Consider the following 17813-nt stretch of genomic DNA (forward strand, 5'->3'; position numbering starts at 1 on the left):
GTCATCACCAGGCTTTCAGCCCTGGTGGGCCGGGTTACTGTGGGGGTGGCAGTGTGACACATGCAGAAAACCCATGCAGAGGGATGTTGGCTGTCATGCCGGGTGCATGTCTCCTCCTGCTGCGGGGGCAGGTAGGAGGCAATATAGGGATGCCACTGGGACACACACACACACACACACACACACACTCACACACACACACACACACACACACACACAAAATGATGATGGCCGAGAGTGAAGCCTCATTAAGACACTGAGGATGGATTGATGGTTATATCCAAAGGCAAAGAGACAATCGGTCAATACAGCTGGAAGAAGCCCCAGAGCCTGCATACACCTCGTGCCTTTGTGTATCTCTCACATACACTTTCCTGCATCATTCATTCTTTATTAGATGGTGCAAATGCAGGGGAGGAAGGGAAAAGGCAGAGAGGAGAACATGGAAAAATCATTTCAAGCCATAACGTTGAATGTGCAGTGATAAAATATGCTCCTCTTACTGAGGCAGACTGAAAGCTTTCTGGTCAGTTTTCTTCAGCTTCTCTGCATTTAATGTGTTGCAGCTTTCAGTCATAGTGTCTATCCACATTGCAGTTTCTGAGTGTGTGTGTGTCATGCAAGACCAATTAACTCATCACAGGAAAACAGAAATTGTGGCTGCTGGGAACATACTGCATTTACTATTTGTGTTCCCTCACTCTTATTCTACATATGGAAGATGGGCCGCACACATTGCAATAGGTCCCTTCCACTGTGACATGCACGGCCTCATCTGTGTCTCTCTTTAGTGCTGAGTCGATGTCAGAGTTGCCATGCCAACAGATTAGGGGATTCCTAATTCTGATCAAGGCCACTGCATGTGCACATATGACACATGCATGAGCGCATGGGTAACTAAAACCAAACAAACACACATGCACACTTTCTAGTGAGTTAAAACTATTCAATCAATAGGTTGCACGTCATAGTCCCCTTTTCCCTGATTTAAAATCAATGGTTTTGTACTGTAACCCATTATCAACGATTGTCTGTGTGAATGAGAGATCAACCATTAATCAGGTACATGAACCTTCCCACCTATTTTAGCATCAGCAACATGATAACCATGCAAACTTGCCATCAGACACATGTGAAACACACACACACACACACACACACACACACAAACAAAAAATACTCAGACCAACAGTGAAATTTGAAAACTTTCGTAGGAATCTGTATTTAATCTTTAAACTCTACATACATTCATACATCTCTCAAATAGAGGAGCAGACAGTACGTGTGAGTGTATAATCTGTATATTTATATGTGTGTGTGTGTGTGTGTGTGTGTGTGTGTGTGTGTGTGAGTGTGTGAGGTGGGGGTGTTGCAGGTTAGAGTTTGGTGTTTCAGCTGCCTTCTTCACACCTGCATATTTATCATGTGCTTACAAAATGTGACAGAGAAACATAACGAGTGACAGAGAGACAACATGGGCAAGTCTGAATGCATAAATGTAGTTTCAACGAACAGTGTGTGTGTCCATGTGTCTATATAAGTATGTTCTTACTGTATACATCAACATTACGGGTTGCGCGAGTGTTTTCCCAGGAGAAAAGTAGAATTTTGAAATCCATTGTTCATATTTTAAATTACATCAGTGAATCTTAATGAAAATATACAGTATTTTTACTCTGATAATCTGCATAGGTCCTGATTATAAAATGTTGATAGAGAAATACCAAGTATTGCAGCCTCTTTTGAGTGGGTTGGTGGGTAGGTTTGTATATGTAAGTGCATCTATGATGCATGATTGTATATGTGTGTGTTCATATATTATTAATGCAAGCATGGGATTAAGTTGGTGAAGTATGAGTTGGTCTGTGTACATGAGTGCTTACATACATGTGACTCTGCGATGTGATGTCTGCGTATGCAAATATATTTATTTGTGTGTGTGTGTGTGTGTGTGTTTGTGTGTGTGTGTGTGTGTGTGTGTGTGTGTGTGTGTGTGTGTGTGTGTGTGTGTGTGTGTGTGTGTGTGTGTGTGTGTCTGTTAGTCGCTGTCTTCTCTATCTTGAGTCTCAGCCAGTGAACTCTCATCAATATTCTCCAGGCTCTCGGCATGCTGGATGCTGAGGTCAGAGAGTGGGATGCTGGGTAATGTAGTCTGCTCAGGGTAGAGCCAGGGCTTAAACCCAGGGTTGTGTTTCTGTTTCCACTCTGAATACTTCAAACAGGCTTTGTTGATCTTCTTCATTGCCTAGAGGGAATAAAAGTAAGATCAATCAGTTTATTTTGTTATAGATTTAATAGAAGAAATAATGGCAGTGATCACCATAATTTGTCTGACATGAGGTGGATTGAACTATAGACTCAACAGAGTTGAACAGAAATAGTCTATAGATGGATGGGTGACGGGTTCACAGGAGATAAAAAGGACATCATAAAATCATAAAGTTATAAAAATGTCACATTGAGAAAAATGAACAAAGAGAAATATCAGGAGGGAAATTTTAGTTAATAAGTACTTTTGTTTGTCATTTCTGCTGACATGGAGGGGTCAGGGTTTAAGAGATACTGCAGCTAGCCACCAGGTGGCGATCAAGATGCTTTGGCCAATATACAGTCTATGTATTGTATTGTATCACTAGCATGGTTATGTTCAGTGGGATTTATACATCTCGCTGAGCTTCTATTTTTTAACTTGATTGTCAAGGGATTCCTCCTTCCCAGGATGCAGATGGCATCCTGGGAGAGTCTCAGGAGAGTCTTCGCCCTATTTCAACAAATGCGCACACACCCTGAAACAGCAGATAAATGCAGTAACCTGTATGTGTGGAATGTGTGAGTGTACATTTAACAAGCATTTAAGCTCTGCATGTTTGTCATTTTGGCAGCCTCTGTGCTGTGTATAACCTCAACGCAGTGTCTGTGGATTAACACATCGACAAACACACAAAACACTCAGAACATGCGTCGATCGGCAAATTACTTACGCGAGGAGCAAGGTAGTGAGAAGACTTGTTGACAACCCACTTGGGTAATGAACCTGCAAAAAGAGACAGAGTGAGCAGAAGAAGAGAAAGAGAGAGAGGGAATTAGAGAGAATAGAAGTAAGACAGGAAGAGGAAAATGGAGGAGAATGGAGGAGATATAAAAGAGGGATTGAAAGGCTGCTTTATTGCATGTCATGTCATTGAGGATCAAGGTGAAGCATTGAACAAACTTCACACTCACACACACACAAAAATGCATAAGAATACGCACACCTTACAAACCAGCGATTAAAGAAATTTGCACAACAAGCACTCGCATGCAAAAGAATGACAGTGAAGGGAATTAAAGGGAGAACAACAGAAGAGGATTAATGAATAGAAAATGAGACCAAAAAGAATGAGAGAGTCCTTCATATGGTTACTATGACAACTCATTTTGACATAAAGGCAGAGGAATGAATCATTCATTAGAAGTTTGAGCATGCGTCAAGCACCTGAGTGTGTGTGTTTCAGCCTTTCTGTGATTGTAGTCTGAGTTTGTCCTTGTGTGCTGATTACTGTGTGTGTGTGTGTGTGTGTGTGTGTGTGTGTGTGTGTGTGTGTGTGTGTGTGTGTGTGTGTGTGTGTGTGTGTGTGTGTGTGTGTGTGTGTCTATAGTTATGAGGGCCAATTTTTAATATTTTGACTTTGTGAGGATACTTTGGCCGGTTATACAAATTCAAAGGAATGCATTATGCCAATGGGAGAAAAGTGTGTGTGTGTGTGTGCGTGTGTGTTTATTACCTCGTGGATCTATGTGGGCCATGTATGTGAGGGTACAGTGGTTGGGCCCCTGGCTCTGGATCATGTAGCCAGTCTGAATGGACACAGCTCTCACCATGTCCTTTTTCGGAGGGTATTTCTGTAGAGACAACACACAAACACATAATTCATCATCCTTGCGCATTGAATCTACCAACAACCTGGTTCTCAAACGTGTCCTTGATCAGAACGCTGAATAATCTTAATTTCTGCTTATTACACATTGCCAGCTAATTTGCCTATTCAATTTATTTATTGGCTTTCACACACTACAGCTAAGGTAATCCATCAGTGAATGCAAATAATACACACATTCACCCTCAAGCCCAAGTCACTGCTGCATAACAATAGCCTTATTTTAATATCTGCTTCATGTAACCTACACAATCCTCAGAACTTTGTCTTGAGCTCTGTGTGAACATTTATCAAATAATATAAAGGGTGTGCAGAGTCAGCACTGGAATTCAAGGGTGCTTTTTGTGCTGTTTTTAAGCTGCAGGTCAAGCTGATTTTCTGCTTCACAATCATATTTCTAATGCAAATCCAGTCTACACTAAACCCAGTGAATTACACAGCAGCACAGGCCAGCGTTAGCCCACTATTCCCCACAGCCAGCTCATTTGAGTACGCTTCTAAGAATATTATTCATGATTGTAAAGTGCAATACTGGTTAGCCTGTGCTAATTGGGACAGGCACACAGCCCACAGAGCAGCAGTCAGCTAACGATCTGTTATCAGAGGAGAACATCAGATAACTGTTTTATCTTTTCCTGTTATTTGACTCACAGCTGAGGTACCCACACTTCTTAACCACTAGGTTTCATTGTAGGACAGTTTCTGTGAATGTTTTGCAGCTTTCTTGAAACTTAGCATTACACTTGGCTTAGCAAAGCAGAGGTATTGTTTGTATACCCAACATGCGCAAAATGACAATGCTAGCATAACGCTGTTTTGCAGGTCCATGTAATGTCTATGCTGTTCACCATAGCTTAGCATGCCAACATGCATTTGGCAGGTAAAATTACTTAAACTTGATTTTGTTTTGAGGAAGAGTTCACCAAAGACTACAGGCCTCTGTTGACCATGACTGGCTAAACAAAATGTAATCATCCACCCGGTAGTTGTAATATTTCAGACTGCACCAAAGTGGTGGACCAGTGGTGGCATTGCATCTCTGCAGCCATGCTGTCACTGTGGCTTAAAGAAAGTACTCAATAGGTAAGCTGATAGAGCAGTGGTTGGCTGTAGCACTTACATAAACATATAAGCCTCTCCTGCAAGTATTAATTAGACCATAACAATCTGACCATTGTAGAACGGGAGATTTGCAGTGGAGCAAACTAGAGATACAATGGCAGCTGGGTCCTAAGGTACATTTTCTAACCTGTCGAACTGTTCAAAATGTATGATTGAAAAATAATCCTGGACGAGAGCTTGTAGAATGTAAAATCAGATACTGCACAAGTGGGCTGAGTCCTGGCAGCGGATGCACAAACTCAACACTCCACTGAGTATCCTCTTAAGCTACTTCACAAGTCAAACTCTCAGATACTGCTGACTATCAAGGGTGACCTTGGCTAATCACACACAGTCATGCACACATGTATGGACGTCACAACCTGCACACAACTCCACACACACACACTCACACACTCACACTCACACACTCTCTATTATGTTCGTAACCACTTATTGATGCAGGAATGCGGAAGGCGAGACGGAAGTCAACCGCCAACAGTCACATGAGAGCTCTTATCCTTCTGTAAACATGATTTTAGTGAGGGAAAATGGGATTGAGGAAGGAGAGACAGAAAAGGAGGAAAAAAAGACTGACAGAAAAGCTAGACAGACAGAGCAGAAAAAGAAAATGAGACATGAAATAACAGGAGCGATAGAAGACGGGAGGACAGAGTGAGAGAGGAAGAGCTAAAACAGTTACTTGATTAGCGTATTGCTCTTAGAAAATCAATCTGCAATTATTTTGATATTTGATTTATCATATATCTCAGTCTGGACTTGCAGTTTTACTTTGTCTTAGTGATAGTGAATTGAATATCCTTTGGTTTTACAAAGCAAATGCTGTTCACAACACTGTGAAATGCATTTTCACTGTTTTATGACATTGTCAAGACCAGACAATCAATTGATCTGCAGATTAGTCAATAGTGGAGATAATCAGTTGTTGTAGCCCTGGAGAGATGAGTACAAGCTTAGAAAAATGGACAACAAACACATGGAGCCAAACTAAATGCAGGATTTCAGGACTGATTCAAAATGAAAGTCACTCACATGGTCACAGTGTTTGTTTTCTCTTACTGGCCTTTGTCAGTGAAGTTACTCAAGTTCTTAAAGAGCATGAATGTAAGCTGAGGTAAAAATGCAAATATATTCAAATGAATTACATTAAATATTCCAACACATAATAAAGCATTGCAAGCCAAAGTACATTTATCATTTGCCCAGGTAGATGAGTCAAGTGCAGGAGGTACATTAAGACTCTGGGAAGGGGCCAAATTGTTTCTCCAGTTCCTGCCTGGAAGCACTGGTTCCAGATGAGCAGCCTGTTAAATGGCTAATGCACACAGTTTTGTTTTGCTACCTTTCCAAAGTGCAGCACAACGCCCTTAAGCTAAACTGCATAAAAGTTCATGTCAGTTAACCCAATGTGCATTCCATCCACCAAGGAGGTTGAGTTTCCACCCCTATCCATTTTTTGGTTGGTTTGGTTGTAAGCAAGATAAAATCAAATTTACTGAATGTATTTCTGTGAAACTTGGCAGAAGACCAGTTTAATACTGGTGTCAATGTGGATCAGGGGAATTATTTGTACTTTCCTTCAAAATTGCATGTTCGTTTGTGTTTTTTACATTTTCACCGTTTTCCCAAGAAATAATTTGTGGATCTTTTGGGCCTTGGTGGAGGTATGCACTTTTCTGAATACCATTCTAGTTTTAAAATTCTTTCACAATGCACCTTTGAATACGCATGCACATGAGTTATAGTTTCCTGAATTGCTGAATGAATTCCCAGTGGAGTATGTGTAACGTGTGGGTGTGTCTGTGTGTGCATATACTCACAACATGTTTGACGGAGTAGTTCATGATGATATAATCTTTCCCTATTGGAAGCCAGGAACGAAGTGTGATGACATCACGGTTCCGAAGAGGATTTGGGCACTTCCCTGTAAATAAACAATATAAATCTGGTGAACTCCCCATTGTAGATCAATGTGCACTTGTGTGTATCTGCTTCCCTTCACAGTTCCAAATGAAATTAGTGACAAATGAGTGCAGATGCTTGCTGTAAACAGTTTCTGCAGCATATGTTGTGAGTGTGTCACATACATGAGTAGTAACCGACATCCGCATTGACCGTGAGTTTCCCGATGTCGAAAGTCTCTACGACGTTTGTGTCCCATTTCCGTCTGTATTCGATGTCATGGAGCACGTCGTACATGGTCTCAGCTGATACGTCCTTGCACACCATCCGACACTGAGAGACAGAGAGAGACACAGGTTTTGGTCAGGCAATAAAGAAGAAACTACAAAGCGCCAACACAGCTGAATTATGGACTTGACTATTTTGCTGAATATATATTTATCATATAACCAATTCAGGCTATGCAGCAGGAAAATCCATTACATTTTAATGATGCTGCATCCCTTAAGTTCAGAGTAAAGTACTGTGCCAGTGTTGAGGAGAACTACAGAGTTTGCTGGTATTCATGCTTACAAAGGTAAAAGTAAACAAAAAAAAAACCTGCTGCTGGTGATCTGATATGCAGCACACATAAATGAATTTAGAAGATGTATGTAATTATAAGTGTGGAAGGATCCTGCACATACTCAGGATAGGACAGTGACGTGTGAATGACAGATCAGATGGCTGGAGAGTGTCAGTGTCTGAGAGCAGAGAAAAGACAGGTTGTGAGCTTGTGTGAGTGTGTGTTTGTACAGCTATCTTTGTGAGGACCAGTTTTAGTCTTTAACCCACGGGGTGAGGACATTTTTGTCAAAGTGAGGACATTTTGGCCGGTCCTCACTTTGTGACCCCCTTTAATCGGTTGGGGATCAAGACTTGGTTTTAGGGTTAGGGTTAGAATTAGGTGTAGGTTAGGTTAAGGGTTAGGGTTTGACATTTACTTTGGATGGTTAGTGTTAGGGTAAGGGGCTGGGGAATGCATTATGCCAATGAGTGTCCTCACTAAGATAGCTGTACAAAACGTGTGTGTGTGTGTGTGCGTGTGTGTCTGTGTGTGTTTGTGTGTGAAAGAGGGAGAGAGAGGGAGAAGATGTTCCAGAGGCAGGCCATGGACCACAGATGAGCCATTACTAGACCTGAGCTCTTAAATGGAAAACAACACATTCAGAACAGGTCAGAGACAAACACACAGGCACACACAATTGTGGGAGTGAAGGGGAAGCTGAGGGTCTGGCTGCTCACACAGCGATAGGTCCCCTGCTTTTTTGGACAAAGGGATTAGGATATGTACAGTTTACAACTAGAAATGAGACTGAACCATTTTTGGCTGCAACCCAGATTCAATGAAACATATCTAAAAATAGGTGGAAATAGGCTGGCAAGTTTGGATCCAAAAGTCTACTTAGAAATCTAAGATAAAGTATGGTGATATATTTTAACTCTAGGTGGAGTTAGCTGTTTATATCCATACATGTTGATGTGGAACTAGTCTTGTGTAGGTGTGTCACACAACTTACTAATGAAACCACTGGGACCCATGGCTATGCCAGGGTTGAAGTAGATGGCAGTGCACATATGGGCCATGTAAAGAGCGGTCTGCAGCCACGGAGTCAAGTTGTTACTACAGTTACAATTATCAGGGGGATTTAATAGTAACAGGAGTCTTAATAATAACAACAAGGTGGGAGAGGAGGGACAGTCACAGAGAGATAAAGACATGATGGGACAAAGCTATGGAGATTTAGAAACACAAACATTAAGAGCATGTGAGCGGCTAGAGGAGCAGCAGAAAAAAAAAAAAGAGTAAGAGAAGAAGAGTAAACGAGAAAGAAATGGATGGAGCTCGTCTGTCCCAGATGATTTTAACTCCCATCACAAATCAGTCTAATAGGTTTCAAGCTCAGCCTGTACCATTGTGTTTCCTGTGTTTTCCTCGCAGGCTTAATTTAAGAAGATGATCACCATCTTCACACTACACTGGGCTTTACAGCTGTTTAGACAGGAGGTCTCCTCTCAGTCACATCCATACCAAAAGCTCGTGAAATATATTGTGTGGTGCACATTAGGAGCAATAGAACATGTGCACTTGCAACTGAATCTGTAGAGCTCCTTCAGATATGAATCAGAAAAACTTAAAGGAGACATATGCTCATATTCAGTTTCACTTGAAAAGGTTTACATGCTCTAATGTTTAGAAAACACATCACTTTCCTCAAACTGTCCATTGCTGCAGCTCCTCTTGCCTGGTTTTAGCTCCTGTCTCTTTAAGTCCCTCCTCCCTATAAAGCCCAGTCTGCTCTGATTGGCCAAAAGCCTACTCTGTTGCTATTGGTCATCTGTTTCCACTGTGTGAGATGTCGGCATCAGAAAAAAAGGTGTCACACACGTAGAAGACGCAGACAAATATTCAAGGGAGTTTGTGGTGGTGGCAGCTGACGACAGTGTCAGTTTGCTGCAGTTAATATCAGGCGATCTATGCAGCAAAGTTAAGACGTCACTTCCTGTCTCTGTCTGCTGCACCCAGCTGCTCCACCTCTCACCTGAAAAGAGGATATGTTGCTGTTGTGAACACGTCTGTGCAGAAAACCACAGACTTGAAGGTCGTGTCTGAAAACTGCTTCTGTCCCTCTTCACACAAACTGACGATCACATGTATTTAGTTATTAATTGATGGTTGGATGGTTGGAAAACCCAGAGACTAAAGTTTTACTGATTTAGCAGACATACACTTAAGGAACATCTCTGTCAAATAGTCATGTTGAGCAAATGCATCATGAAGAGCATTTCCTTTATTTCTTCTGAGAAAGTGTCAGATGATGCTGGGGAATGATGTCATACTAAAGGGAAGAAAGCGTAACTGTGAGGATGGAGGACTCACAAAAAGTCCCCACTTCAGAAAAATGCTTTAAGGTAAAGACCCAAATTAAGTTAATTGCTCTGGGACCAGAAATTACTAGAACTCTTAATTGACCCATTTTGAATCCAGTTGTTCAAGACATGTTGTTTCATGATTTCTGAGTCGAACATGACAGGTTCAAACAATAGGCCTCATGCAAGAACTGCTCATACAAAACAAATTGTGCAAATGAGCTATTTAAAAGAACCTGTAGCAAATTTCTCATGTTTTGAGTTTTCTTGCAGATGGCATTTATCATATTCACGCAAGTTATTTATTCACTTCTCTGTTTGGGTTTGTTGAATCTCATGTGGCATGTTTGTACGAATTCACTGTACGAACAAATGCAAGACAAATTTAGGATAAGAAAACAAACATGCTGCATGGGACCCAATGTTACTATGTGCTTTATAGCTATATGTGCACTCACTGCTGTGCCACAGTTGTTTAAATCAACTTTATTTATAAGGCCCTAAGACGAAGGCAGAGTCACAGGGCTTCACGACAGCCACACGATGGAATAAAGACGAGTGAAGACACCACAACACAAAAACCCTTAGAGAGAACAAGTAGATGTAGAATGGATGCAGGGAGCAGGAAAATACAGATTGAATGTTTATGACTAAACAACAGAATAGGAACCTTTAAATGTCTGGATGTGATCCAGGGCATGAGTATAACCTCATTAATATATTATTATTATTATTATATATTAATCCAGGAAATCACAGGAGCTAATTATGGTTCTATTTAAGAGGTAGAATGAGTCATGATTTTGCTGTCAGACATTGATTCATACTCTGGAGAGAAATCTAAAAATGTGCGTTAGACTCCAGTTATTCATACTCAGAGATGAGATGGCTCAGTCACTTGTAAACTTGCAGCCAAGTGTAAAGTGTGAAAGTATACACTCCAATATCCTGGTAAGCAGAAGGTCACATAGGCCAAATAAAGCCACATGTTACAGTTAATACATACCTGGTATTAACATGTGGTTTTTGTGATCTGATCACAAGTGGACAGCTCTGAGTGTGTGTGTTCACACCTGGCATAAAAAGGTGGCCCCACATGTGTCTCGTGATCGAACACACGTCCCTGCTCTATACAAACAAACATGTCATTTCTGTTCACGGAGACCAAGTCATGTTGTTTTTAACCGGTCTGACTACACAAGTGTGTCCGATGTCAACTGTGTGTGTGTGTGTTGTCACATCATTGATCAAGGAACTAACACAGTCGACAAATCTGTGTTCCCACCTGAGCTTTGTGAAATGCACAAAAATATGTAACTGGTTGCAAAAGCGTCACAGAGCTAAATCATACACAAACACTTTCACACCCACAGTTGGAGTGAGGGCTTTAAATAAAACTAGTCAGCAAGTCTTTCTCTCACAGTCCAAAGACATGCAGATAATTGGAGACTCCAAATTGACCATAGCTGTGAATGGTTGAAGTATATGACTTGGTTTAGCATAGGCTAATGAATGGATAGTTGCTGCTGTAATACTGGACTGAATGATATATCAACTTAAACCTCATTAATTAACGAGTAAATGAATTCAAACATTTCTGAAGATGTTAATATAATTTGACTGGTATGATCTCTGTAAAGGTACATTGATATTATCAGTTCTGTATTAGACTGTACAGGTGTATCCATATATATCTCTATCTAAGTGGCCACAGGGGTGTATAAAGCTTACAATACAAAAATTACAACATACATTTTAATACATGAATAATACTCATCTATAATATTATAACACTTTCAGTGGAATGACTTCTTTTACTTGCATTTTCCTATTAATACTTTCATCAGCCATTTTTAGATAATAATTTTGATTGCAGGACTTTTACTAGTAACAATGTTATTTTATATTATGGTATAATAACTTATAATATACTATACTATAACTATATAACAACTTTAATTCAATAAAGAATGAAAAGTTTAAATCACTGTGAGAAAGAAAACAGAGCATGGGAGGTCCAGTGGAAAAATCAGTGGGTCAGAGACAAGCTCATTAACTGTTCAAATGTGATTTGAGATTGTTGAGTCATCTGCTGCAGAGCTGACACAGCAAATGCAATGACAATCTATTAAAGGGATAGTTCACCAAAAAATGAAAATTCTCTCATCATCTACTATGATCTACGCATGAACGTGGTCAGGAGGAAGATAACAGAGGACATTTGGCTAAATACATGTAAATGACAAATTTGAATGTTGTGGCTTATGGACACTTATGGACACACCACAGGGGCAGCATGGAGACACTATATGTTTTTTTCTGGAGACACAGTTCTTTCTATTAATTACAGGCTTGTCTCTGACTCTTCAACATGGACTCACCACATCGGATCAACAAAAACACATAAAGTCTTCAGTATGATTCGTCTATAAAAAGAATATGAATATGAACTGTGTCCAATATCTTTTAAAAGAGATTACCAGTATCCATAAGGTCTCAAATTTAAAGTCTGTGTCCAAGCGCACATGTAGATAGAAAAGCAGGGAGAACAATGGATGCATTGTATCCACAGGCAACAGAAACAGTGCAGTGGTTGGAGAAAGAAGGGAAAACAAATGTGAAAGGTGAAAGAGGAAAAGTGAAGGGAGCAAAAGACGTCCAGGACAGAATGAAGACGTACGACCTGCTCAATATATGTGTGGGTAATTTGGTTATGCCTTAATTCAGTAAACTAAACAGATGATGCAAGGAGCGAGGTGGGTGAAAGAGAGTTTAGAAAAATCAGGTACAGAGGGAGACAAAACACAGGTACACAAACACTAAGTGTTTGTGAAGTTGTTTCGTCGAGCGTGTATACACTGTACTGGCTGCCCACTCAGAGTAAACCCAACGACCTGTCAACCCTGCACAGCCCACCTACTCCACCCGCCTCATTCCATGTCTCACCACTCTTGTTCTCTCCCTGTGATTCTCTTCCCTCCATCCTTTCCTCCCTCTAACTTGTCAACTCTCATCATTTGCTCCCCTGGGTGCTGATACATGATTGTGGAAGACAATTATGAAAAAAATAAATAAAGAGGGGTGAGTGTGTGTGATTCAGAGCCAGGCATCCCTCTGTGTCAGCGTGGGAGAGGGCAAACCCCAGGAGTGTTTGGTGTGTGTGTGTGTGTGTGTGTGTGTGTGTGTGTGTGTGTGTGTGTGTGTGTGTGTGTGTGTGTGTGTGTGTGTGTTCGTGTATCAGCATCATGTTGTTGTAGTTGTCATTATTATCGTTATCATCATAGCATTATAAGCATTATTAATATCATTGATGATAATGATGATGGTGAGGATGAGGATGATGATGGTTCGTGTGAGTGATTACAACTGTGATATAAAAGCCATTATTGGTGAATATGGCTGTGAAGATGATTATGATGAGGAGGAGGCAGATGATAATTAGACCACTAATGATAATGACGATTGCCAGGCTGTTCCCTCTCACTCTCTGATTTGGATATAGTGCACTGTTGTTGTTGTTGTTTTTCTATACCACCATTAATGCTATAGGAATAGAGAATGTGATGCAGCAAGAAAGGTTGTGGAAAAAGCAGTCTCAGTTTTTTAATAGAGAAAATGAGAGGTGCATCAAGCTATTGCCGCTGTCATGTTTACATGAAGATAAAGTGCCAGTTACGTTATTGCTCTTTGCCCCACCCAGACGCCAAATGCGTGTGTGTGCACTTTCTCCTTCAATGTTTGCAGAGCTGGGGTGAGGAAACACACCTGTCCTGTATGAAAAAGCATGAATAAGCAGAACTGTACCCTCTGCACGCACACACACACAAACACATGCGCACTCTCTTCATTACACACCTCTCCTTGAGCACACACAGGATGCAGCCTGAGGAATCGTAAGGCAAACGAAGGCTGATTTAAACAAATCTGATTACACTATGCAAGAAGAAAAAGAAAAACCCTCAGCTGTTGCAGTCCCTGCACAGAAAGATAACACCCCTATGCACACAGACGCACGCCCATGCACGCACACACACATATGCACACAACTTTATTTAACAGAGTAAACACCTGGTGGCTCTCTCAAGCGCCTCAGATCCGGATACACCAGCAGGAAAGCACACACATACATTTACACAGAGAAGAACGTATTCAGTTTGAATCTCTAAATATGGGAGGGAGGGAAGTGTTTCTATACTAACTGACCGTAATCACATTCTCAGCTTTGCTCAGATCAGTAAACCTTCCCAAAAACCTGTCAGCTGTGAGGCCAGATCTGTCTCCAGAGTGAATCTGACAACACGACAAGAGAGTTTGAGCCACTAAACGCACTCAGCTGTCAGTTTGGGTCCCAACTGACAGCTGAGGCTAAGTGGAGAGTGTCGTGCGTGCTGTCATAGTGAACTGAAACTGTGATATAACTGTCTTTTTTATTTACTTTGTTACTTTTAACAGTTTCCACAAGGCTGTGGGTCCCAGATTCTGCTGGATTCGACTAAAACTTTCATCATTTATTCAAGTATGTATGTTTACCCAAAAGAAATACATGTATGCCTAAATGTCCTGTGGATATTTTTAGATATTAAATACAAAATAAAAATAATAAAAACAACCTGGTGAGGATGAGCAGATCACCTGAGCCAAAACATGAACTGTCTTTAAATAATTGATCATTTTAATTAGGTTAGTTCGGCTTGCGTATAATTAAAATAAGACATTTTGTTGTATTAAATTTTTTTATTTTAACATGTGCAAACAACCAGAGATGATGAAATGTTTTTTCATAAGTGTGCTGTGAAGAGCTCACCTGAATAATTAGTTTTCCATCTGGGCCAGTGTCCCAGGACACCATGACAAAGTAATACTGTGGTCAAATAAAATGTGTTTGGTGATATGCACTTTTTCCATGGCTCAAAGTGTCACTTCTGTGCTAATGAAGCCTCTGCATTGACTCCCCAAGACAAATATTCACAGTTACGATCAACTGCCATGTCTGCTATTTGCATAGATAACTAAGTTTACTCAAGTACTCTGTCAAAATAATATTCTTCTTCTACCTAACCAAAAACTAGTGTGCCTAAGTTAGCCTGACCCAAAATAGTGTCTTTAAACTGCAAATTTTGTCTCTGAAATCAAAGATATTAAACTGAGAAAAAGCAGAAAATCATCAGCAGATTTGAATTCATAACTGAATCCATTGATTCGTTTTCTGCCTATTGATCAGCTAATTCTCCTGAGCAGTTCTATTGTCCATAACTCTGGTTGTACTTTTGTGCTCTTCTCCATGCGTTGTAAAGCAAATCTAATTCCGCAGTTGTTGATGCTGTTTATGCTCCACTACCCACTATGACATGCTAATGGATACAGACTTGATCATAGTTTCACAGGCCGAGGATTATGACGTGCCCCTGGAAAATGAAACCTAAGTGCTGCTCTCGCTGTAGGTAATTTCTTATATTGAGTATCAGGCATTTATTCACAACCCAATCACTACACACATTTATATATAGACTACATCAGAGAGTCTAACACGGGATTTGCTCACTACACAATGATCATGAAAATGATTCTACACTCCCACTGTTACCATTAGATTGGGACCATTTTTTTCCACCCCATTTGTTTTAATGTTTACACAGTGACAACGTGCAGGACAGACAGCACACTATCACTGTGTTACTGTATCTGGTGTTACTGGTTGGGAGAAGCCTCAGCAGCTACAATGGTGCGATGCAGCAAAGAGCAGTGGATCAAGCATGTCAGCAGTTTGGATCATATGGGAATTTAGAAAGAGTTCTTCTCTGCCAATTTGATTATACAGCAGGGTTTTATCTCTCCCCTTTCCCTGTGAGTTTGTGCAGAGCTCCACACAACCATGCCCTCAATATGTTTCCTCAAAATATTTGTTACAGGTCTCAATAGAAAAGCTCTAGTTTAAGTAGGGCTGGGGGATAATACAATACAATAATGCTTATACAAGCACAGTCAGTAACAGAGGCAGATCTAGGTTTTTTTCTCAAATCAGGGACCATAAAGAGGCCCCAATTTACACGAAGGGGACAATTATATGTCCAACACCCATGCACACCTCCAGACTCAGTGATGCACATTGCTAGTTTACTGTGAGCTCAGTAGCTTTCATCATTGTATATATTTTGAAAACTGTTCAAACACATTGGGTCTTTAACAGATCTTAATATATCGACAGATTGATTGTTAGTATTGTCAGTAAGTGACAATTTTATTCTAAAAACAAAAGACTACTGAGAGGACAGAGGCACTTCAGGGGCCAATCAGATTTCCCCCCCTAGCCCCGCCCCTGGTGGGGAGGTATGTGACACATCTGTGATCTGCCTCAGAATTTTTGCTGTTTGTCAAGTGTTTGTCATTCTTCATTCATAAATAGTTAAAAAGCGCAACCTTCACTCAACAGCAAAAGACATTCTTTAAACTTGAAGGAAATAATAATGTGATAGTTCTGATAAATGTCACATTATTATCCTCATAATTATCGATAGTGATATCTGTATAAAAGATGAAAATAACCATAATAATCATGAAAGCATGAAAAGTAGGGACATTGCTAGACATAACATATTGATTATCCACATGGGTAATTATCAGGATCACTTATGTAACGTGATGACAATCATAATATCGTTATCAAGATTATATCGCTAATCATCACGTGACATCATTTATCATGATAATTATCGATATCGCCCGATATGAAAATGTTTATCTTAATAAACTTTTTGTCCATATCATCCATCTGTAAGATTGAGTATACAAAGTGGCATTTCTTTTATATATACGAACTTGCACAATATCCCTCTGGATTCACAGTAGGACATATTTCATACCTGTGGACTTTAAACTGGTCTCACCTTAATTTTGTGGACGGACTTCCCTTCCTCCAGACCCTCGGTCCACACAGTGATGCCCCCCTTGTTGAAGCTCATGCTCCAGCGCTCCTCGCACAGACACTCGGCCTTGAAGCTGGCGAACGCCCGGTCGTCCGGGATGGTCACGGTGTGTCCAGACATGGCTCGTTACCGGGAGACGGAGAGGAGACTCCTGGTGGGGCCCGGCTGGAGACACGGAAGCAAAGTAGAGCCGATGGCCGGCCCCTCCTGTCCTGCCCGGTCCTCCTCTTCTGTTGGGAATAACTTGTCTAATTCAATTTCCTCCCTGGGAGCAGCTTGGTGGGCTGTCTTGTGATGATCCGTGAGTTCGAGTGGCGCGATCAGGGAGGTATAACCGCAATCCAGACCCCGCAGGAGAACCGCTGAACACCGGGAGAGAGCGGAGCCGCAGGCGGGGAAGAAGTGATGGATCAAAAGACGATTTAAAATGTGTGGTAGTTGATGAAATAAGTTTGAGTTGAGCAGTCCTCACTAACAGCCGCTCCTCTCACTAACCATATGTTCCTCTCTCTCTTTCCCTCTTTCCCCCTCTCTCTCTCTCCCTCTCTCTCTCTCTCTCTCTCTCTCTGTCTCTCTGTCTCTCTCTCTCTCTGATGCAGTCTTGTAATCATTTGCAGCGTCTCTCCATCGCTGCGTCCCTCGCCGTGGCAGGTGGTGGAGGAGGAGGCGAAGGAGGAGATGCGGTGAGCAGTAAGAGGAGGAAGAGGGGGAGGAGGAGGAGGAGGAGGAAACCGGCTGAGCAGACAGGAGAGACGCAGAGATGGAAACGCCCCCCTCCTCCCCCAACCCCCCCACCAACCGTGCTACCTTTACGTGCTCCTCGTAAAGCTCGGGGGGTCTGCTGCCTCAGGGACCATTTGTTCGGTTGACTTCTTTTGATTGGAAATGAGGCACGGGGGTTTCACGATACACTATGACACGCCTAAATGCTACGTTATGATACAATACGATACAATAGGTGCCAGCTACATGTTTGTGGCAAGCAATGTCCCCACGTTTCACACTTGTCATGCATTTGTCATTTGTGTATCTCTCGTTC

General features: G+C 41.3%; 1 protein-coding gene across 1 annotated transcript; it reads right to left on the bottom strand.

Moving 5' to 3' along the window:
• Nucleotides 1–1926: 1926 nt before the first annotated feature.
• stard10 (StAR related lipid transfer domain containing 10) lies at nucleotides 1927–17555 on the bottom strand. Its single transcript, XM_069534635.1, has 6 exons — nucleotides 16736–17555; nucleotides 7127–7274; nucleotides 6860–6963; nucleotides 3765–3882; nucleotides 2982–3034; nucleotides 1927–2245 (listed from the first exon to the last, which is right to left on the bottom strand). The coding sequence occupies exons 1-6, from the start codon at nucleotides 16892–16894 to the stop codon at nucleotides 2039–2041; spliced, it is 789 nt and encodes a 262-aa protein (XP_069390736.1). The 5' UTR covers nucleotides 16895–17555; the 3' UTR covers nucleotides 1927–2038.
• Between the last annotated feature and the right edge of the window lie 258 nt (nucleotides 17556–17813).

This window comes from Paralichthys olivaceus, chromosome 11 (assembly GCF_024713975.1).
Source record: "Paralichthys olivaceus isolate ysfri-2021 chromosome 11, ASM2471397v2, whole genome shotgun sequence".
NCBI lineage: Eukaryota > Metazoa > Chordata > Actinopteri > Pleuronectiformes > Paralichthyidae > Paralichthys > Paralichthys olivaceus.